Genomic DNA, 23,332 nt, shown 5'->3' on the forward strand with positions numbered 1-23,332 from the left:
ACAAGTGGGGACCAGAAGTGAAAACTGATTGTAAGCAGCAGCTCCTTGGTCCTCCCACAGGGCCCCTTCTCTGGAACCACACAGCTTTCCTCACTGCTCAGGAATTGAAGTGCCCCAAGCCACAGCAGAAAGGATCAGGCCTGTAAGCTGGTTTCACTTTTGTTATTTGTTCCTAATGTCCCGTCAGTTCCCACGCAGGTTTTGGAGTATCGATCACCCCACAGCACAAGCTTCCAATGAACAATGGATCCGTGGTTAATGAGTCCCAGTAACTCCACTCACCTCACTGGAGCCCTTGGGGTGAGAAAGTTAAGTGCTCCTGTACCAGCTCAAGTGACTGCTCACCATTTCCTCAATATTTCATCTCTTTGTGTTGTGTAGTTTGCCTTCTGCTGAGCTAATGTTTGTTTTTCCAGAGGGTGGTTATTGTGGTAAACTGATATCAGACCAGCAGTGTGGGAAGTGAGATTTCATCTCCTGTACTTCAGTGCTTCATGCAGGAAGGCAAAAGAGAGCCAATTGAAGAGCTTTCTTTGTCCTTAAGAAGGATGGCACCTTGCTGCCAGTGCAGTGGTGATGGTCACTCCTTGATGCTCACTGAGTCTCTCTCACCAGTGATTTTCCATGATTGAGATCCTATGATTTTTTTCCTAATGGAGACGATATCACATTCCCCTCATTTCAGTGTGAGAGCCCCTTGGGCACATCAGCATCTTCTGCTGTTGTCTACTTATTGGCACACCAAGATCTCTGGGAACATGTTTCTTTTCTGTTTGCTTGTCTTAATCACACCCTTAAGCATGTTTTACTTTACTCACATAAGTAATATTACAGAAAATAATGGGATTTCTGAGCTGAGAACACAGTGGGCCCCATTTGTGTGTTTGTAGACCTCTGCCATCAAAAACTGTGGAAGAAAAATGTCCTTCAAATTTTGCAGTTGTGAGCAATGGTCGTTTATGGTTAATATAACTCTCTAAGAATCGCTTCTATTCTAATCTTGCTGACTAATCTTTCTTCTCCCCAAGTTTTAATCTTACTTAAGGAATAAATGTGTGATATTGTGCTAGAAAAGCCAATCAACTGCTCAGGCTCTAGCTGGGAAGCAATGTGAGTTCCCCTTTGTACAAGCTCTTCTCAAACGTGATTGTTTCCCCAGTGTCAAATTCCATGGATTTTAGCAGCTGAATGGGTACAAAATTTGACATGGTCAGAAACGTGTGCTTATAAAAACTTATTACCATTGAATAGCTGGTGCATTCTTGGTGCACTCATGTGCAAACTGCACTTGGAGGGAGCTGGCTGGCAGCACCTCTGGGCCTCATTAGCACACACACGCACACATCCCAAGCACCGTGCCCGCCGTTCCCATGTTCCATGGGGAGGAGATGCATGAGGCTGGCGTGGAGTGAGCCAGCACCCCGCTGTCCTCAGTTAACCCTGGAGCTGGCTGAGGTGCTTCAACACCACAACTCGGCCAAGGCAAGCCCTGGGGGAGAGGCAGCTCTTGAGGGCGAGAACTCACGTGCCGGGAATTACAGCCCAACACTAAATGGAGAACAAGGTTGGGCAGAAACACCAGGTCCTGTGACCTTCCAGCTGACACTGCTGTGGGCTGCTTGAGGGTTATGCCAGGCACCAGCACACAGGTGGCTCCCACCTCCGTGCCATGCTTCACCAGGATGATAAAATCCAGCAAGGTGTAGTCAGATGCCAAACACAAAGTGCACGGCACAGCCAGAGACTGAACTAAGTGGCTGAGGTGCAGGGAGTGCAAAATTGGGCAAAAAATGGCAAAACACATGAGAAAGTGTCAGTTGTCCAGCCTTGGGTCTCAGCCATGGGTGAGCTGCAGGCCTGTTTGGATGCCTGTGTCACTGTAACCAACCCTATGGCACCAACACAAATGGGGCCCACAGGGGTTAACCTATCATAGAATCACAGAGTGGTTTGGGTTGGAAAGGACCATAAAGATCATGTAGTTCCAACCCCCTGCCATGGGCAGGGACAGTTTCTGCTGGACCAGGTTGCTCAAGGCCCCATCCAACCTGGCCTCGGACACTCCCAGGGATGCCCAAAGCCAAGGGCTCACACTGCACACACAACTGGATCAGTGTGTATACACCAGCTTTAAGAAAAGCTGCTTCACTCTCACAAGCTGACAAGGCCTTACACTACCAAACCCTCTTTCCCTGGATTAGTGCTACCCCTAGATTTAGAGACAAATCTCACAAGTTATTTAGAAGAGTTGAAATAACAAGGTTTTGGCAGCCGGGGCTGTGGGGGAAGGTTAAACACTAATGCTGAGCACACAGTGCCTCCTTCCTGGCCTTATCCAGGTCCTCACAAGCTTCTGCTTGGAGTGGAGCTTTTTAGCTCAGGCAGAGGGAACTCTGGTCCTTCTGCCAAACCAGGGGGTGATGGTCATCATAGGACCTCTTTCCCTGTCTCTCTCCACTACAGTATTCACAAGCAAAGGGCCACAGTATCCTCTCTGGGTGGAAAGACACCATGGGTGAGAGATTCTGGGCATGAATAAATAAGAGCAGTTGCCAACAAGGAACTTGAGTGAGAAAAGCCAGATTTTTTTAATGAGTATTCAAATAAGGAGCATGGGAACTTCCCTGGACACTGAGTGTTCCTGCAAATCCAGTTCTCATCTACTTGGCTTTAAAGACTGCTCATGAGTTTTTCTAATGCCTATGTGACTTGGGTGATTAAGTCCAATTGGTGTCATGTTAGTAGTGGACACATTTCCCAATACCCACTGATTCTGATAAGATATTCATTACAAAGAAAACACCCCAAAGGTCACTCTTTTTAAAACAAAAAGTTACCATTTTCAGTTTGAATTAAAAATGTCATTATCTGATTTGATTTTAGTAGTTATCTCAGGGAATTCTCAAAACTAAAAATGTTATTGAAACAAACCATCTGAATCAAGTGCAAATATTTTTTTTAACATCCCAAATATTTTTCTTAACATCAGTGACCTGAAAGTCCATGTTTCACTCAGCGCCAGTTACCAATAATAATAAAGAAAGCAAAATATTTTTCTAGATTAGAAGTATGAAATGCACAGGAATAATATCCAGTGATATCATCACATCCATTCCTTCATGAAAAGTCTGCCTCACTACCTTAATTTCCCTAGGAGCTTAATACATCCCTTGTACTATTAAGAAAAGGTCTTAAAGGGGGATTCTGCCAAGGTTCAGCTCTATTTCACTAGAAGACAAAAGGCCAAAATAAGCCCCAAAGATAATAAGGAATGTCATTCATAGGTGGGATGAAGGCTAAATTGCTCCGCAGGCAAGCAGAGCTTTAGTTTGAAAGACAAGAGCAGGGTGTCATTATTTCACTCTGGTGTGATTCTGAGTGGCAGAAACAAGGCTGCTTCCACAGGCAGGTTAGGTGCAGTAAAGGGTGCTGATCCTTAAAAGGCAGCAAAGGAGGAATCATTTAAAAGACTGAAACTTTTAACTTGGACATTTTAAAGTCAGAATACATTGGTTTGGGTTTAGGTGATTATTTTCATTTCAAAGTTCACCTGCATGGATTTTACAGGCTCAAACAAAACTTGTCAGTTCAACACAAGCCACTCATTTTCTTTCTATTCTGTTTGTCTTGCCACAGTTTTTGTTCAGGGTCCACAAGAACCGATCTCTTTATACAGGCCACCTAACCAAAAATGTTACATAGCTTTACATTCTTTAAACTTTCCATGTATTAAAATTAGTATTCATGCCATGGTCAATATGCTGTGAGTAAATAAAACCTGAAAATCCAAATGAACAGCCAAATTCCTGACCCTGCCTGCTCCAAATGCCCATCTCCTCCTCTACTCCCCCAAGCCAGCAACACATATATATCCATATATACGTATAACATATATATAACACATATATATCCAGATATACAGGAAGACAAAAGGAATTTCCAAGTCCCCAGGCCAACAAAATTCTTCCCCTGTTCTCCTCCTGACCCGGGTCTTTGGGTTTCCAGTGTTTTTCTTTCTGGCTGCTGTTGGTTTTGGCAAGATTGGTAATACCACTAAGAACTTACAGACCCTCTGTTCTATTCCAAAACCGATTTAGCTAACTTAAAACCATGAAAAAAAACCCCCTCACCTCCTTATCAGCTGGAATTTCCACTAGTGCCCGAGGGACAGAGGAAACCACGGAGCACACTACAACCCAGCAGGAAATATTTCTGACCATGATTAATGCTTCCTTTAGCAGTGGAACAGAATCTTTGCAGATCTTTGGGGATCCTTGGAAGAGCTCCATTTACTACTCTCCAGGCCATATTTTGCTGTGAAAACCTTATTACACAACAGAAGCATTAACAAATTCAGAGTAAAATAAGAAAAGATGTATTATCCTAAAGATTTGGAGAACAGGGAGGGAAAAAGTTAAGAAAGGCACACAGGGTTTTCCTTTCACTCCATGTGATTATGTTGTGATAATGCCCGTTACAGACCTGTCCATCACTCGTGGGCTCAGGTCAGAGGAGCTCTCTGACCTGACCAGCTGGGTGACACAAGCCAAACAATGACAAATTCAGCCTCAGTTGCTCTTGCCAGAAGGATCTCAGGGTTGCCTGTTGAGCAGCTATGAGACAACCACACTCTCTTTTTGTCCATCCTCTTTTTTTTTTTTTTTTTTTTTTTGATAGGGAATTTCCAGGGATAGCTACAGAGCTCGGAAAGGCACAGTCTCTCACATGCAGAAGGGTGTCTTTCTTTAGTATTCATTCCCACCTTTTAGAAGGTGTACTCATTCATACCTTTAACTACTTTATTAGGAAGTACTTTAAAGCCCTACTCTGGCACAGTAAACGTGCCCTGCAAGGTTTCTGGGTAGAGACATCCCACAGCAGCAGAGAGCCTTGCAACACCAGCCCTCAGATCCCATTGCCACTGGAGTCATTTGTGCCCTTTCGGTCACTGGGCAATGCCACGGCCACAGGCATCATGGAAGATAATGTTTTTATTGGAAATGACAGGATGCTACCACCATTTTCAACTCACTGCAACAGAGGCAGACTCACTCTGGAGTGCTGAAGACTCAGCAATTAACCAAAGACATTTGACTGAGGATTCTGCTTGGTCTACAACTGGTCACCAAAAATACAAGGGCAGACTACAACCCCCTGTGAATTAAACCCAAGGTGACTCAGGAAAAATTAAGATGGTACACAATTTATCCCAAACAGAATTTGGCTTGTGGCATGACATTTTTTTCCCTATGCCACCGACTGAGCTTCTATAATATCTCATCCCCAAAGCCAGAATGTCTCCCAGAGCAGCGCTATCACACCCTCCCCCCCCCAGACCCTGATGGGTCAGTGATTCAGCACTGACTCAGCGGGAGCAGGGCCACGGACTGAACCACTTGGTGTCATTTCTCATTGCCTTTCAACGTCTCCCATCCAAGGGGAGACACAGTCCAACCTGTTAAGCTAACGAGAGCTGACAAGATCCCAGCCCGAGAAGAATACAACATACAGAACAATAGATGCTCAGTCTGGTTCTCTTCAGCTCCAAGCAGCACAGGAACCTTTTGTTTTAGCAGCTGAGGAGACACACAAGGAGTTGCAGAGACACCGAGTCACTCAAGCACACTTACTTTTGTTTCTGCTCACTCCTTTCTCCACCTTCCACTGGTGTGCCCGTGGTTCACTCTCCATCAATCTCCAGCAAACACTGATACAAGCCATAAAAAGCCCATGTCCCTGGTAGGCAGGGAAACCTCAATGCAGTTCTTTACTAACATCCAGTGCCTGACTAAGTAACAGCCAGCCTTCAGGGAAGCACAGATGAAGGTTCTCCGTGTGTATTTTTCTGTATAGCACCAGTCTCTTAGAAAACTTGGATGTTCTATGTACAGGTTTCTCAGCCCAGACCGCACAGAGCACAGTCTCCTCACAGCCTTGCTGCCCTTCAGCACTGGCCATGGGGAAATAGGGACTGAAGCACTTGCAGTTCTCATGCCTGAGGTTTTCCAGGTGAAGACATAGGTGCTGCTGGTAGCTCTGATGTTGTTACATCAGGGACAGACTCAGGAAGAAGTGCAAATACTCCTTTTCCCAAAGTAGAAGGAACTGCTAACCAATTGGAAATCCCAAGTTTTCCAACTGGGAAGGTGTGTTGCTGAGGGTGGCCCCTGTAGAACAGCACAGAGGACTGTGTGGGCCCCTGGGCCAAACACAACTGCCATTGACTACAGCAAGAATGGGGAGAAGCCTCAGGCTGGAAAAAGGGGCTGCTTTGCAATTGTGGGCAAGGATAGGCAGGGAGTCCCTCCCTCCTGTGTTTGTGGGTGTGTTTTCGGGCTGACTAAAAGGGTAAGTTGCCCCTGATGAAGCTGTGATGGAAAACTAATCCTCTCCAACAATAGCCCAGTGCTAAGAAACATCCATGGGTCTGGGCAGGAGAGAAAGCAAAGACCCTTTCCAAGGGCATTTGTTTCTCCATCAGTCTTTTGTGGTGTCTCTCCCTCTCACCCACCTCCTTCCCTGCTTGGTTATTCCAGCAGTAGTTTGCATGGGCTGTTTGCAGAGACAGAACAACAACAGAGGTCTGCTTGGAAAGCCAGCAGAAACCTCTTAGCTTGAGATCAGAAATGTGCAGAATCCCCAAAGAACAAAAATGTTTGAACTTGCCTCCCCAAAAGTGTTGTATTCATTGACTTGCAAGCAGGGGGAGCAGCCGTAGTAATTTAACCTAGGGAAGAGTGCCAACAACTTATTTAATTGCAGAGTTTGTGCCAACAACCCCACAATACAACTATTAATACAAGTCTGCAGTACAAGACTAATTCTACTAACCTTTTGCTGTTGCCTTATAGTCAGGTCAGCGGCTGCATCCCTTCTGTGCTGACACTATTCAACAAACACTGGCAACTGCTTTTAAGCCAACACGAAATGGAGCAGGGCAGGAGGGAGGGAAGTGTGGGACCATTGAGTAAATGAAGATTCCCCCCCCTGACCCCACCCCTCTCTGTCCAAATGTTTCACATTTCTTTCTCCATGTCATGCCTCTCTCTTGAAACTGGAAATGTGTCCTGCCATGTATTTGCTCCTGGAAAACAGCCAGATCTTTGGTCTGAATTCCATCAGCTCATTTCCCAGTTTCTATGAGACTGTGTTTGAGAAATGTGGGTCTCTCTCAGTCCGTTGGCAAGGCTGGTCATCAATCATGTATGAAAACACGAGGTCTGACATTGGGGACCAATCCACTTTTGTAAATGAAGCATTCCTTTAAAGAATACATATTTTTACAGAAAAATAAAAAAAATTAGAAATAATGGATCCAGCACTACTGCAAGTTTTCAAGGGCAAGATTATTCCAGTGATTATGTCCCATTGTAAACAGCTTAAAAGCCAACATGAAAAAATGCATAAACTCCAAGCAACATCATTGTTGTATGAGGTAGTAAATTCCCTGGTGCAGTTGCAAACTCATTCTTGCTTCACTCTTCACCCATTCCCACATTTGGGGTTTTATACTCACATCTCGTGACTGCATCACAACTACAAATTCCAACCACCTGGGAGCACATTTTTTTATTACGCTCATAAACAGCATAAGAGGGTTGTAGCTTTTAACTGTGTCCTGCTGGCACTGCCATGATAGAAAAAATAAATACTGCTTGCAAGCTGACGGAAAACCAGGAAAATACTTCCCTATGGCTACAGTGGACACTTTCTCAGGAAGTCAGTAGCTCTCCACAGGTGTTGGGAAATTTTCTGACCCTGCTGATGCTACAAAGCAATGCCCAGAAAACTTCAGCTCACAAATTGTACCTCTGCACGTCCAGCCGTGTCCAGGCAAGGACCCGCTCCTGACAGTGGCTGTTAAAGCCAGTATCTCTTGGATCTCTGCTGGCTGGGGCTGAAAACATTGGAAGGGCGGATATGGGCAGGCCATGGGTGCTTACAGCATCACTGCAGAATGTGTGACCGAAGCCCGGTACAACACCGAGCTGGGGCATTTGTCAGCCAAACTCCTCATTCAGCCCCGCATCGGAAAATCCCCATTCTTGAGGGAGAATAGGGAATGGCTTTCAGGCTGGCAGATTATCTGGAGAGGTCTGTGGGAACTGCAAAACACTGCACCTGCCTGAAAAATGGCACCAGCTCAGCACAAGACGTTTCCAGAGGGGAAAGTTAATATATGGGAGGAATGCACATAAATCCTGTTATTTCTTAATGGGATTTGGGAGCTTATTTCTCACCCCGTGCTTTGAAATGTATCCCACAGCCTATTTCTATTAATGAATTTAAGCACAGTGATTTTCTTATCAGCAGGAATCATTCTTCACTGGGGTTTGATTTTTTTTCTGGTGGGATTTTTTAATGCAAGTGTGAAAAATTAATATTATGCTTGAATACCAGATAGGATGTTAACAAGCTGTGTCCTGGATAAGCTGCTCTTGTTCTGTTCCTGTTGTCCTTTTCCTAATTTCAGTTGACCACAAAACCTGGAATCAATAATTTGTTGGGTTTTTTTTTTTAAGATTTAGGCAGTGTCTGGCTGAAAACAGGAAGACCAGAACTCTATTTCCAGTTCAGCCCTGAGAATGAGCTGACACAAACCTTCTCTTAGTTAAAACAAACAACACTTGGGAAGAGGTTTTCTCCACCCCTCAGGTGTACTCCGTTGGGACTGATGGGCGCCAACATCTTCCAGCATTTCCTGACACTGTCCTTGGATGCTCTCTGCTGCCACCGGATGGGGATCCACTCAAGGCTTTGGAAGCACACAAATGAGTGACAGAGATTTTGTGCTTTACCTATCTATTTTCAAATGCCTCTGGACTTTGTTTCTTTGACTACTAATGTTTGTTGGAAAGCAAATTACAGTTCCTCTCATTTTCACTTTCAAAGATCCCTCCCAAATCTGAGTAGTTCAGAGAATATTCTGAGCTGGGGGGATCCACAGGGATCATCGAGTCCGACTCCTGGCTCTGCACAGGACAACACAACAATCCCACCATGTCCCTGAGAGTGTTGTCCAAACACTCTTTGAATTCTGGCATGTCTGGGGCCATGACCACTGCCCTGGGGACCCTGTTCAGTGCCTGACCACCCTCTGGGGGAAGAGCCTTTTCCTAATGTCCAGCCGAACTCTGCCCTGACACTGGGGAAGTCCTGTCACTGGTCAAATAGTTCCTGCACAATAGATCCATACTGGATTCATGCTCCACAGTTTTGAGCTCCATCACAAACACCAATGAAATTTGAGATGGGATCAGCTCAGCTCCAGCTCTATTACTGATGATGGGTTTTCTTCGTGTGCCTTGGGTTCCTAAGAAGCATGGGAAAGCAGGAATTTCACAAGCAATCATCTATTCTGCACAAACACTGATTTAAAGAGTAAGTTCCCTGAGTCTCATTTTAGGATCAGTGTAAACCTGAACTCTGCTACAGCCAAGCAAACAAGGGTACATGGCATTTTTCTGTCTAATCTTTCATGTAAGCTAAAGCCAGAGCAGGATTTATGAAGGCTCCATTTCCTGACCTTAAGGATTACACATTGTGTTTAATCACACAGGATTCCTCTCTGTCCAGATATTTCTTCTCTTACACCTTTTTATGGCTTTGAAGGCCATGACACTGTAACTCCTGTGGCTGCAATGCAGTGGTGAAGACCTGACCTTTCAGGTGGATTTGGGACCAAACTTCGCAGCTGGGGTTGATCTCTGGTAAGGAGGAAACTGCTGCGTGACTGGTCAGCTGGAGACTGACCCCTGTCCCCACCCCTTCTCAGCTCAGCGGGATGATTTTTTTCATCCTTTCCCTCCACGTGCACTTTCGTAAAAGCGGCATCACAGAGTTGCCTGTGCACCTTGGGACTCACCCCTGCTGATCTGCGTTAGGAAGGACAAGCAAGGTATTCCCTGTAGCCGGGCTCATCGTGATCCAGCCCACCCCAGCCAGCACTGCCCCTTCAGCTGTCTGAGAGCTGCCCCTGACCCTGCTGGGGCAGCAGCAGTGCCCAGCACGGCCCTGCTCACGTCAGGCAGGCGGTTTGTCCGCGGTTGCTAATTCAGTGCCGTGGAAGGGAACAGAAGTCTTTTTGTGCCGGGGAACGCTCGGCAGCCTAATGGAGGGGCTGACAATAGAAGCCTTTTCATCCAGCAACTCCCTGGCTTTAAGAGAAGGTAGGCGATCCTGTCCCTTGTGCTGGGATCAGCAGTCTTTGGAGAGGCCCTAAGCTGAGCCCTGAGAAACCAGGAAGAGTGGTGAGGAACTGCCTCTGTTTTCTGAAGCAATTACAGTGCCAGTTCCCTGCCTGCAACATCCAGATTCCCACGTTGTCTGGGATCAGGCATCTGCCTCTAAGCTGATGTAGTTAAATAGTAAGAAATCAGCACTCAGGCTATTCTTATAGACTATTCTTATTCTGTTCTTCCACAAAAACCCAACATTTCTAAGGCCACAGTATCCACATCTCTGGCCCTAAATGCATAACCAGTGCAGAGATTGCTCTGCAAGAAGGCGTGAGCATAACAATGGCTTTGAAAGGGAAACCTTCACCAGCCCACTCGATGGATACGGGAAGATAAAGAGAGAAAAGGAGTGGTTCTTTTAAACATTAACAACACAGAGGTCCCAAGCTATTCTTCAGCAGTGGGGAGAAAAATAAAGTCCATACTGACAAGAACAAGGGTGGAAATGTTCAAAGAAAAAAAAATAAAAAAATAATAAGAGGAGAAGTCACCAGTTTCATGGTCACCAGTTTCTGGCTCAGTTTCATGTCCTCATGTCCGAGCCAATAAGTCTCTCGTGACTCTGCCAACTCCAGAGAAGCCTCTCTGACGTGAGCACTGGCCGTGGTTTTTGTGCCTGCAGCCCTACAAAAAGGGTAATAGTTCCTAAACTGCCATTTGTCACACCAAGGGATACATGGAACAGGTGCAAAGAAACTTTGCCTGTTAGTGCATAAGATAATTTAACTTTGTTTATGGGGACTCAGGGCATTCAACTGGGGAAATCAATGGGCTCCTGGTACTGGGAGAACACTCATTCCCAGTGTTTTTGTCAGGGACAGGGCCAAGTGTCTATGGACCACCTGGGTGCAGAAGGGCCTTTTGGGTTTTGTATTGTCAAGAATGGAGGAACCATTCTCATCATGTGTCAGTAAGTGCTCTGTGAGCTCCCTCAAGTGAGGTGAATGAGACATCATAACCAAAAAGAGAAGTAGCACAGGCATGGGAGGCTTGTGGAAGGATCCAGTTCCTGCAAGCACCGACTGCTGTTCATTGCAGCAGAGTTTGGATCAGGCTCCTGACACCTGAGGTTTAAACACCTCATGAGAATTCCAGATTCTTTCTCAGGCTCTGTCCCAAACTGTTCCCATTATTATTAAACTTTTATTGCTTCCTACATCCCTGCTGAGAGGTAAACCTCAGAGTTTGGCATGAGGTCCCTGTAAATGCCCTGCCCTTTTGAGTGAAGGGAACCCATGAACTCCAGCACAGCATGTGAGAAGTGTTCCCACACAGCCACTGTCCCAGAGAGAGAACACTTCAGATGCTTTAATTCCTAGGCAAGAGAAACAGCTCCTTTGTTAGCATTGTCAACATGGAGCTGAAAATAAAAGGGCATTTCAGAGGCCTCTACAACAGTTAGAACTATTCCAAAGGTTGGTGTGTAGCAGGAGAAACAGACTATAGAAATACCTCACCTGGTTCCAATGTGGTTGAGATTGATTAGCACGAATTGCCTGAAGTTAAAAAATGTTAGAGAAAATTGAGAGGGAATGAACACTTCTGTTACCTTTTTGTCTTTACTGCCTAGAACAGTTAGGGCTTTCATTTTTGCAATACTGATCTTATAGCTCAGGGTGAGCCAAAAAAGTAATTTGGAAACAGAAATCTGGGCTTGCTTCTGGATATTATCATGGTTTTGAGGCCCCAGCAAATTAGATTCTAATTAAACACTTGGTATCACCTGCAATCACTTTTGCATTTCTCATGGAAGTTCCAGTTCCAGGTGAAGAAACTGCTTGTTTAATGAGATTTCCACTGTGAGCAAATCTCTTCCATTCCTTCCCTTCTGGTACCACCCCTTTTCTCTCTTTATCTTCCCATACCCTTCGAGTGGGCTGGTGAAGGTTTCCCTTTCAAAGCCATTGTTATGCTCACGCCTTCTTGCAGAGCAATCTCTGCACTGGTTGTGTATTTAGGGCCAGAGATGTGGATGCTGTGGCCTTAGAACCGAATGCTGGAGGATTCCACCAAGCTTATTTCTGAGGCTCCCTGACAAACCTGTGCTTAGGTGGCAGACCAGGAACACCACACAGGATCCTAAAGCACTGTGGCCCAAAGGCAGCTTCAGGAGACAAAGGAAACTTTGAAAGGAAAGGAAACTTCCTCATGTTCCCATTATGTTCCCAAGATGGCTCAGTCCTGCTCCAGGACAGTCAACACCCTGAGCTCCTATTTTGCTGACACATTGTCAGCATTTCCAAATTTCTTTCCATTGAAAATCAGTATGTTCTTTTAAATGTCCTGTACAGCCAGAACCATAACATATTATAATTCTACAGCTTCACGTGATGAGTTGTTACAGTCAGTCCAGAAACAAGATAGAAAAAAGTTGACCAGAGGGAATGTCAAAGCACCTTCCCACATGGAGAAGGGAAACTATGGGTTGGATGTTATAAATTTATGGTCTGCTCTCACCTCCAGCAAAATAAATTATGAAGAGACCTGCGTTAAGGACTTACCTGCCATGGAACTGTTTCAATATAGGTTTGTCTTTCCACGGGGATGGAAAAAAGAAGAGCATGAGCGTAAAAAAGTCACGTGTTTTAAAGACTGGAATTCACATCAGCTGCACAACCAACATTTCTGACAAGTTGAGTTAGGCTGGGCTGCATGATGTGCTGAGCACCATGGCTGAGCCAGCAAAGCTTGACTGGTGTGTTGAACTGGGAGTTTGCCCCTCTGTGCACTCAACCACATCCCCCCCCAAAATCAGCCTGTCCTGTTGCACAGGGCACAGCAATACATCTGTATAGCAAAGGGAATTGGACTAAAAGGCAGTAAATAACTTGTTCTTATTTTGAAGGCAGTGCTAAAAAAATATACACTAAAAAGTTAAAGCTCTGGATCTCTGAACCAGCATTTTCTACCAGCTGAGAGTACAGGTCTGGCTTTTGCACTTACACTCCCAAATGTTGCTTCTCTTGCTTTTGGGTAAATTCTTGGCATGTTATTGATGGAAAAATGTGCCTTTCCAAAAAACTGCACAGGGCAGTGAGAACCAGTTTTTGGCATGTGGGCCTTTTGTAAATTCACTCCTTCATTTTGAACTTCTATCACAGCCTTTGGTCTGAAGATGAGACACAATACTCCTGGATCCCAAATGAGCAGCAGTTCCAGAAGGCTAGAAAGAACTATTGTATTCAAAGAGATCTGTTATCTGTCTGCTATTCGATAACAATACATCAGTGTAACTTTGTTTTAAGTCATGTTTGCAAGCTTTCACGGGCACCAGTTTAGTTATTTGCTGAAATGTGCAATTTTCTTTACACTGAGGCCATTTAACACCACTCTGTCAATGCAAACAGACAGTTAAGTGGACATACACATAATGTATTTGCAAACAGAATGGGGAACAGAAACAGAAATAAAGCTTCTTAACTGTGAATAATCAGAAATTAAAAATCGACATCCACATTTTCTGATATTTATATGTAATGTTACATAGAACTGTTAGTAGATCATCCCCAGTGTGTGCCTGCATGAGCAGTGTGATCTTTAGTGGTTCCTTTCAACCCAAAACATTCTGTGATTCTCTAAGCAGTCTTGTACAGAATTTAACCTGTAACATAATTCAGTCTATCTTTTCCTCACAGTTCCTCATTACTTCCCAGTACAATCAGGTGAAGAATACTGAATTAGCTAAATGACTAATATGCAATTAACTCTGAAGAGCTCACAGTGAATTCAAGCACAAGAGGAATTTCTCAGCTGAAACTGGAAACCAGGAAACTGGAGCTGCCTGAATTCCAGAGAGCACAGCTTTCACATGCAGCCATTCTCCAGCTCTGCATCACCCATGCATGAATGAAACACTGAAATGTTGACACTGATAGCACAAACCAAGCAGGGACTACAAGGAAAAAAAAAAAAAGGAAAACCCAACGAAAAAAACCCTCAGCCCATTTTTATAGTGTTGTTTCAGGGAAGGCAGGCACAAGTCATACAGCTCCCAGTGGCACTATGCACACTCCAGGCATGTTTGACATTAAGGGGCCTGGTTGTTGTGGAAACCAAATCCCATAGATTAATTAATGTTCAGCAGCCAGAGCCATCTCTCGTCCTCTCCGACTCCCTGCCCCCAATTAAAAAAAAAAAAAGGGGGAGATGGTGGTGCTTTTTACATCACAGAGGAATGTCTAAACAAAAAGAAAGTCTTTCCTCACAACTGCAGGACACTACCAGTAACAGTGAACAGCCTGTTTTAGTCCCTCATGTTTATAAAATGAAAATTATAACACTGTTTTGCTGCCTGTGGCTATACCAAACTCTCTCCAAGAAGGCCCTTCAAGAAAGATATTATGTGAAATTTCTAAAATCCCCTTATGATGAAAGGACTTTTATGGAAGTCCTCTGTTTTTACTTTTGACGTGTAAATGCACTAATCACAACTGATTTTTTTTCAGTGACTGACAGTTCTTCATGGGGATGTGTTTGCACAGGGAGTTGCAATTGAATTTGAAACTAGAAAGCACCACACAGATGCCACAAGACAAATACGTTTATGACCTATTGGAGGCAAAATTTCAGAGTTACCTAAATCCTCTTTTCAGAACAGTTTAAGGACTACAGGTCAAACAGATTTTAGATGTTCCTAGATTCGATTTGAGGCTTTTGAAAATCCGTTGTCTTCAGCATCTGCATCTTGAGGTACCTGGGCACTGAGTCAGACTGCTTCTGATGTCAATGAGGAATTCCTTCTCCCATTTTTTTCCCCCCTCAGAATATCAGAATATGCTACCAGTTGCCTGTTGGCAATACTCAATCATTAAATAATAAAAATCTTGGAGGTGTACCATACTTAATAGATATTTAGTAAGTAGAGAGTTATGTGGTGTGAGCAAACCATTAACAGAGCCCAATACATACACTTACCCGATAGGTGCAAGTATTTACAATACTCTTTCACAGGTACACTTTTAATTAGTCAACATGTGATGTAAAACACTCACTTTCTTCTCACTTCAGGAGTGGTGGGGATGGATTACTGACCGTGACTTCATGACACAAGATCACCTCATAAGAGTCCCCATTCATAGCAGTGAAATAAATACAGGCAATTTCTGCAAGCCCAGATACTTCCCGTGGGACAAAACCTGCTCTTGGGTAGTTAAACAACGCCAAGAGCTCTCCCCTGTTTCTCAAATATGCAGCTCCTGAGCAAACCTGCTGACTTGAATAGGTGCTCAACACTTGTAAAAACCAAGCCAAACACAGCATGAAATATAACATTTCAGTGTTAACTTTTACAGCTCTTGCCCTGTAAGTCGGGCACTGCTCCTAAGCTGGAAAACTCCCCACATGGAAAATCAGAAGGGTACCTTTGAGATGATTAATGGCTCGCCGTGCTCCAGCCCTCCTTTCAGCGTGAATCCCCATGGAGCGCCTCCGTGCAGCAGCGCCTCCAGGTAGATGTATCTTCCTTTGTGGGTAATGCTGCACTCTGAAGGCAAGATGCTGGTGTTAATATTGTCTAACATCCTCATCTGTCCTCATCACATACTCAGGCAAACGCAAAACCCACTCAGGCAAGCACAGAACGAGCGAGCTGCAAATTAAACTCCCCAGAAGCCCCACCACAAGTCATCCCTGAACGCATGAAACAAGAGCAGCCTGAGATGGAAAGTTTTTTTTCTTCAGAGCTAGAGTCCAAGGTGATGGGCTGAAAACATTCCCATGCACATTGCAGCACGCTGCTTCTCCCTCAGGATTGCGACGTTTTACCGGCACTTCATGCTTTCCCCTTTTCCGGGTGCTCTGGGCATGACAGCCTTGTAAAGATTTCTCTTCCTGTCTTCAGTAGATCAAACTTGTGCTTTTAAAGATGTGGGCAAAAAAAAAAAAAGAAAGAAAAAAAAAAGACCAAAAAAAAAAGTTTATAGATTTAAAAGCCCCTGGGCAGCAAATTGCCAAAATCCAAACGAATGCTTCATTTGTGATTGATTATCAGTCTTTTCTTCCTTTCTGCCTGCGATTTACCATTACAATGGCCTTTTTGCCTCAGCCCACTGCACTAAAAGAATGGAAGCGTCTTCTCCCTCTCGAGCTCTCAGTTACTCTGTTCGCTTACTTCACAATTTTCTGACTTGTCAAAAAGAAAAAAAAAAAAGCAGGCTGGGGGAGGAGGAGAGAGAAAGTCCATTCCTAAAACCCTTTAGAGGGGTTTAAAATGTGAAATAATTCCATACTTATTGGATTAAAAAGGGGGGGAAAAGGCTATCGGGAAAACCGGAGAAGCAGGTGGAATGAATCCTTTGGGAAAAACATTAAGATGAAAAGTGAACTCTTTTCATTTTCGGTGCTCTCCCTGATGAGCTGCCAGAGCTGCAGCAGCTACTGCTGCTCTGAGGGAGGGTGAGGAAGTGAGGGGGAGAGAGAGAGAGAGAGAGAGAGAGAGAGAGGTGGATTAAGGCAAGTAAGGCAGCGCTGCCCAATTGTGCACACCAAGCATGCAATTATAAAATGCAGTGTGCAAAGCTGGGGCTCACCCTTTTATTATGCCCCCGGAAACCACCATCTTTCTATTGTACTTGCCAAGGAATTGTAACAATCCAAACTGCCAGTTGCTGAAAACACAATGGACCTGTTCCAAATCAGCTCAGTGGAGCACTGCTAATAATTCTGCTCTCATAAAGCGCTTTTCCTCCACATGGAGCCCAACAACTTCCATGGACATATTTCTTTTCCTCATTTACATTGCTAGAAAAGGTCAATGCTTTACCAATACGTGGAAAAAGAAATAACACTAAGAACTTGGGATACTTTTATTAATGTAGGCAGATGACTCCCGTAGAACGTATCCATGTGTGTGCATCTGTTCTTGCACATATGCACATAGGCTTAGGGATTTGACTCATTGTGTAACATATATTACTGAAGGTGTTCAAAAACTCTCCTGACTTTAATTGGACCTGGAACAGGACAATAGAGAGAGGAGCCCAGAGCCCACTCCCCTTCCTGCTGGCATAGCTGAGGAAACACGTAGTAGTGCCTCTGCCTCTAAGGCACCTGCACTTTTGATCTTACAGTGCCTGGGATGTGCATTATTTCTCCTTCGGGCTGTGGAGATCTTGGGTTACAAAACCTGAAAGAACTGTGGGGAGAAAAGCTTTGAAGCTGGGATTTTAAACCCAGAAATCTTTGCATTTGTTCACGCTGCCCCGTTCCCATTCCCTTTAAGATGCTACAGGTTCCCAGAGCCTTCTATTTGTCCCACATGTCCCAGCTCTCATTCCCAATAGCCATGAAGAGGAATGCAGGAAAGAGGCCCCTTGCTTTATTTTTCATGGTAGATGATCCTCAATCCTTGCTTATACTGAGCTTTGTCCCCTCCACTTCCCTCCCAGGGGCTGAGTTTTCATTAGCCTCACATCCTGGTCAGGCTCACGGATTGCTATTATCCAGAACTCACCCTTTAGCCTGACTCAAATCAGATTTCTGTGGTCTTACACTCCTAAGGTTTCACTGTAAAAACCCTCATTCCAAGGCACCACAAAGAGCAATTCATTTCCATCCCCTTCCAGAGACAGGCGAGGGCTCTGGGAGCTCTCTTGGGGCTGTACCTCCTCCTATACATAGCTAGCAGGACTAGTTAAGGCTGTGGAAGAACACACCAGCCTGTTAACAAGCCAAGGCACTTCTTTGGATTACATCCGTTTCCCATACAAAACATTGGTCACTGCACCTGTCTGCAGACACCTGATTTCCGGTAAGAGCTGACACTGTCAGTCCGGTGTCTGATGATTAACAGCTATCAAAGTATTCCTGAGGTACAGTTTTTCTTCTCCTCCAGCATTGTGATTAAGTTCAGGTGCTGAATCCAACATCATTTTTGCCATGAACTCCATTAAATTTATCGCCATGTCAATCACATCATTTTCTCCCAAGAAACAGATTTCAGTGCTGAATACAACTAAAGCAAAATCATCATTCACCTACCAAACAGTTCAAAGTATTAAATACAAACCTTTTTTTCTTTTTTAAAATCTTGCCTCTGCCAAGAACCTCAAATAGCTCGAGTACCTTAGCACTGTTTGCTACATGGAAGGAATTCTTTTACGAGGAGTACCTCTAAGGACAGAACTGAGATACTTTCTGTTCAGGTGCAACAGAGCAGACCCGGGCTCAGAAAAGTGCTTTCCACACAGAATAATATATTTCAATTGAAATTTTGCATTGTTGCAGTGTAAGAGAAAATAAATTTGGAACAGTCGTTAGAACCCTTTCCCTCATCAAGCACCACACTGCTAAAGCAAGAGAAATGACCAATGATTTCACTCGTCAGAGTTCACAATGCACAGAGTGCATTTATCATCAATAAAGGCACTGCCTCCTTGCTGGCAGTTGCTCTGACTTTTCCTAAATGCCTTCGAATAGTATTTCTTTGGCGAATAAAATTCAGTGAAGCAACACTGCCCCCATGTGCTGAAACCAGAAATTGTTACAGTTTAACTTGATCGGTCTAAATGCAAACATTTCATTAGTTAGTAGGCATTTGCTATGCTTTTCCCGTTCAAAAATGAAGCATATTCTTTCCTGAGTATTCAGAGTGGTGTTACTGTTTTTTCCTGGGTCCCTGAGCTGGCAAGTCATTAAGTCAGACTAAAAGTAAACCCAGAAATCAAAGACAGGAAATTCAGCTCCTAAATTTTGTGCACATCTCTTAATGCCTTTTTGTCAGGGGAATTAAAAATTAGGCATAGTTTAAATCTACCTGCTGCTTAGCTGTATCTGATAAGTTCAGAGGAAGCAAATTCACAATTTATCTTTAGAGAGGAGTCTTATAAAATAATGTGGGTCCTCATACCTTTCACAAACACAGCCAAGGGGTGACTGGCTCATGGTCATACAGGCAGCATGAAAAGGCTGACAAAGGAAAGAAGTGCTTCTTTTTCCTTGTTCACTGGTTTTCTCACAGAAGAACTTCACTTTTTCTTCTAGGCGGGGCTCTGTGTAAACTGAGGAGCGTCAGGAATTTTAAATAATAGACATCCTTCAGGCACCAGTGGGCCCAGCTTCTTCCTCTGCCTCGGAGTCCTGAAGCCATTCACCTAAACCTGCAGGAGGACGGAACAGAACAGAAGTGTCAGAAGACACAACTTTCCTGGATCGGCTCAGGATCCCTACAGAAGTGAATAATTTCCTCTTGGGATAACAATTCTCCTGAAGGTTTATTATATTAAAAAATTAGAAATTAATTAATAGAAAATAAGGCTTTCTTATACTTACCTTCAATCAACTTGAGCTGACTCTAAGATATCCATTCCCTCAGCTCAGGAGAATGTCAGTCTGGCATCTAAAAGAAGAAATTCAGGCCACAGTATAAGCTTGTTTTTCTGGACAGGCCTCAGATAAAAATATGAAAAATCAGACAGACAAAAGGAAAGAGAGAGATCTGAGAGTGAAACAACAAAGCTGAGAAACAGAAACTGCAAAATCAGTGAATCCACATCCATTTCTGTGTTGGAAAATGCACTTGCCTTTGAAGTCTGAAAAGGAGGAATTTTCTTTGGAGAACATAAAAGAGTCTCTCCACGTAATATTGCCTCCAGCACAAAACAGCTCTGGGTCCCTCAGCTCCTCAAAGCAAACTGAAAAGCAACAAGCCAAGGTGTGGAATAGATCCGTCCCTCTAAGAAGAGCACAGGTGCTGTCACAACCGAAGGAGGTGAATTCAGGGCATCTGAACTCACAGCTGGTTTCCTCTCTGCATCTGATGCCATCACCCTGCTGAAAATAGGGTTTGAATCAGGAACCAGGAATCAAAACAAGAGTCATCACAGTACAAGACCACAATCCTACAGTGTTCCAACCCCAAACAGGATGATTACTAAACAGTTAAAGCCGTTATTAAAGCTTTTAACCAATTCTGAAATGTCTGGTGGGTATGGGCCAGGTATTTCAGTGGAGTCTCTGCTGGCATAAATTACTCCAATCCCTCCCTCTGAAGATCCATCCCCTCTGCACACCTCATAGTCTTATCTCTGGGGAGAGTGGATTAGTTTAGACATAAGAAGTCTATATTTGCAGCTTGCTGGCAAACCTGTGGTGATTTCAGATTTTTCTTCTCAGAAGTACTCCCAAACAGGAGGAAAGTTATTCAGGAATTTGATCCTAAGATCAAACCTGTCCCCAGGTTTTAACTGCTCTTTCAGGGGGAAGCAGCAAAGAGACTGGGGTGCTCCAGACCAGGACTCCCAGGAAATATGGGACAAAAAAAGTCACCTGCAGCCAGGACAGGTGGTGTTCCGCAGAAAGCACCTTGCCAGGGCCCTGATGGGGAAAAGGTATCAAGTCTCCCACTGAAGCCAGACTTTGAATGATACTTCGGGGATAAATCGAACCCTGAACGCGGCGTTTATTGGCTCTCCCTCAAGCACATGATCGGCTCCTGAGGGAGGAGTCTGTTCCCGAGGTTACGTAGCCGGGCAGAGGGGTTGGGGTAAGGAGTAGGTGGCTTCCAGTGCGGCTTGGGAAGTTGGATTCCCAGCTCACAGCACGGCAAAAGCAGGAGCGAATGTGGAGTGATCAGTGCCCCCCTCCCTTTTCCAGCCTTACAGCCAGGAGCAAAAGTTCAGTGCACCATCCAAAATACAGGAGAAACAAACCTCCAGCACTGCCTGCCAGAGGTAGGGGCCGGCCCCCTCCCAGGTGAGTTTTCATGCTTTGTTTACACCTGAGACTGCTGGATACTGTAGAGCGAATTTACCTATAAACTCATTTGCCTCTTTCCTCTTTGGATAGGAGGGTGGTGCTTTAAAAAGCCCTTTCCTCGAGCTGTTTTCCACTCGGGATAGCAGTGCAGCAAGAATGGAGACCTGAGGTCTGTTGTCAGCTAGTTAATTCTTACTTTTCTTTGCTCACTCTGAAGTAGGCCATGTTAAAACCGCTCGTCTCCTTTGGTGTGTCTTTTAGCACCGGGTGAATGGATTCCCTCTCTTGTAAATTAAAATGGCGTGTTATCCTTGAGGAACGGTTATGTGTTTTTCTTCTAGTCAGGTATTTAAATATATAAACATACCTGTCTGCCTCAGACATAAGCTCTCCAGCTCTCTGAGGATTTCGTTGTGGGCCGAGTTCATACACCTGCTCCAGAAAACTCGGGAGAAGCTGTTGCCTATTCTTTAGAATAACCTGAAAAGAGGGACAGCCTCCTGTGTGTTCATTCCTGAAATCAAGATCCAAAATGGGACAGTCAGACACTTAATTTCCTTTGCTGAAGTGAAGCAACTGCCTCTTGACTCTGCACCCGCTCCCTCACCCTGAAAATACCAGCTGGGCAATCACTTCTGGGAACCCAAAAACATGTGATCTCTGAAGAGATTGGTTTAAAAATAAAAATATTTCAGTTTTTATTTCTGACCCGGGTTTTGGAGAAGATGCTTTTGAATCTTTTGCTTTTGCCCTCTGACCTTTTCTCTGTCGGTAGGAAGCCTCCTCATCCCAATATCTGCCTTCACTCAGCTCACGGTCACCCCCACAAAATGTGCCGCTTTGCCGGCCAAATATCACGAGGAACATGATCCAGGCTCTTCCCTGCTCCCGCGTGAGGGGATTTTTATCTCCCGTCTCAAAGGGCATCATTAAAACACCTGGAATCCCAAACCACAACATGGTGCCCACCGCATGAGGAAGGGGGGGGGGCGGCCATTTTGGGGGGGGCTGAGGGGCTCGGCACCACCGCTTCCCCGTGCCACTCTGGGATGAAGCCGGAGCTCCGCGCGGGAGCTGGTGGCCGGCCCGGGATGGCCCCTTCCCGGGGGGGAAAGGAGGCGGGAGGAGCGGCGAGGCGGTTCTCCTCCTCTCCGCGAACCGTGTGGGCAGCAGCGCCCCGCGGAGGTGCGAACCCGCAGGGGGGCAGGTGTGAGGGGTGTCATGGAGGACTGAGGGGCGCGCCGGGGGGGGTCCCTCGGGGCGCGCGGCGGGAAGGCGGGTGGGCCCAGGTGAGGGGTCGTGGCAGCCTCTCGGTACATTCATTCGTAAAGCTGCCACCGAGTAATAGATTTCTTTTTTTTTTTCCTATTTGTTTGTTTTCTTCTTTTTGTTTACTTTCTTGTCTCTTTCTCGTCTCTTTCTCATCTCTTTCCCGTCTCTTGTATCTTTTCCCGCCCCCCCCCTTTTCCCTCCTCTTCTCCTTTTTTTTTTTTTTAATCTTTTCTCTTTTTCCCCCGAGGTAAAAGATTTACAGACTTGTCCTCCAGGGGCTGTTAATAGCAATCACGCTCCCCAAAAAGCAAGCCATCCAAGTCTAGACTTTTAGCACCTTGGGAATTAAGTTTTTCTTTTCTTTTGCACTTTTGTAAAAGGGGGAAAAAGTCCCGTTTGGCTTTAGTCAAGCAGATTGAGGTAACAGACAGCATTTCGAGATAAAATCAAGGCAGACATTTATGGAAATCTCATCTTCAGGGTTTCTTGTAAAAGAAATTCTTTATCTGGAAACACCCTACGAAGGTGGCATTGCGTAAACCTGCTTCTGGGTTCATCCTGACAAAACAAAGCAGGAGGCTTGAAAAAGGGGAGAAGCAAGTGATACTTGTGAAAATTCAGAGATTTTACTGCCTAGGGTGATTTTTTTTCCCCCCCAGAAGATAGTGCTTGGTCTCAGTGATTTTTATATGCAGTTATATGTCTAATATTTGGAAGTTTCCCTTACAGAAGGCCCATTAATGAGTTTGAAAATTAATGGCCAGCTGAGAACAGGGATGGTGTTTTTCTCTAAAGCTTTGGTTTACTGATTCACTCAGATTGATGAATCAGACTGAAGTGTCACCTCACCACTGTGCTTATTACACAGGAAAATGGTCAGGAAAAAACGGTATTTTTGCATCTGCATCTCCTAATCTGTTTTTATCAGCGTCCTGGTTAGAACGGCTGGGACCAATTCATCCCTGGATGGGTGTAACCCAAAACTGTGTATTCTATAGCCTCCATGCCATTTCCCAAAAACTGCTGTCAGTAGAGGCCTGCAAGGTGGGAAGATGTTCCTGTCCTCATACCCTTTTATGGAATTCCCCGCTCTGATACCCTTTTATGGAATTCCCCGCTCTGATACCCTT

At 44.8% G+C, this 23,332-nt stretch overlaps 1 protein-coding gene across 2 annotated transcripts in view; it reads right to left on the reverse strand.

The window, feature by feature from the left end:
* Positions 1 to 15,763, reverse strand: part of SHROOM3 (shroom family member 3) — a 103,080-nt gene extending 87,317 nt beyond the window's left edge. For both annotated transcript variants that reach the window (XM_027698503.1, XM_027698502.1), the window contains exon 1: positions 15,599 to 15,763. In XM_027698503.1, coding sequence (XP_027554304.1) covers positions 15,599 to 15,763 — 165 coding nt within the window. The remainder of the gene's footprint in view (positions 1 to 15,598) is intronic.
* Positions 15,764 to 23,332: the final 7,569 nt, after the last annotated feature.

The sequence above is a fragment of the Neopelma chrysocephalum genome, unplaced genomic scaffold (assembly GCF_003984885.1).
Source record: "Neopelma chrysocephalum unplaced genomic scaffold, ASM398488v2 Primary Assembly neopelma1_128, whole genome shotgun sequence".
NCBI classification, from domain to species: domain Eukaryota; kingdom Metazoa; phylum Chordata; class Aves; order Passeriformes; family Pipridae; genus Neopelma; species Neopelma chrysocephalum.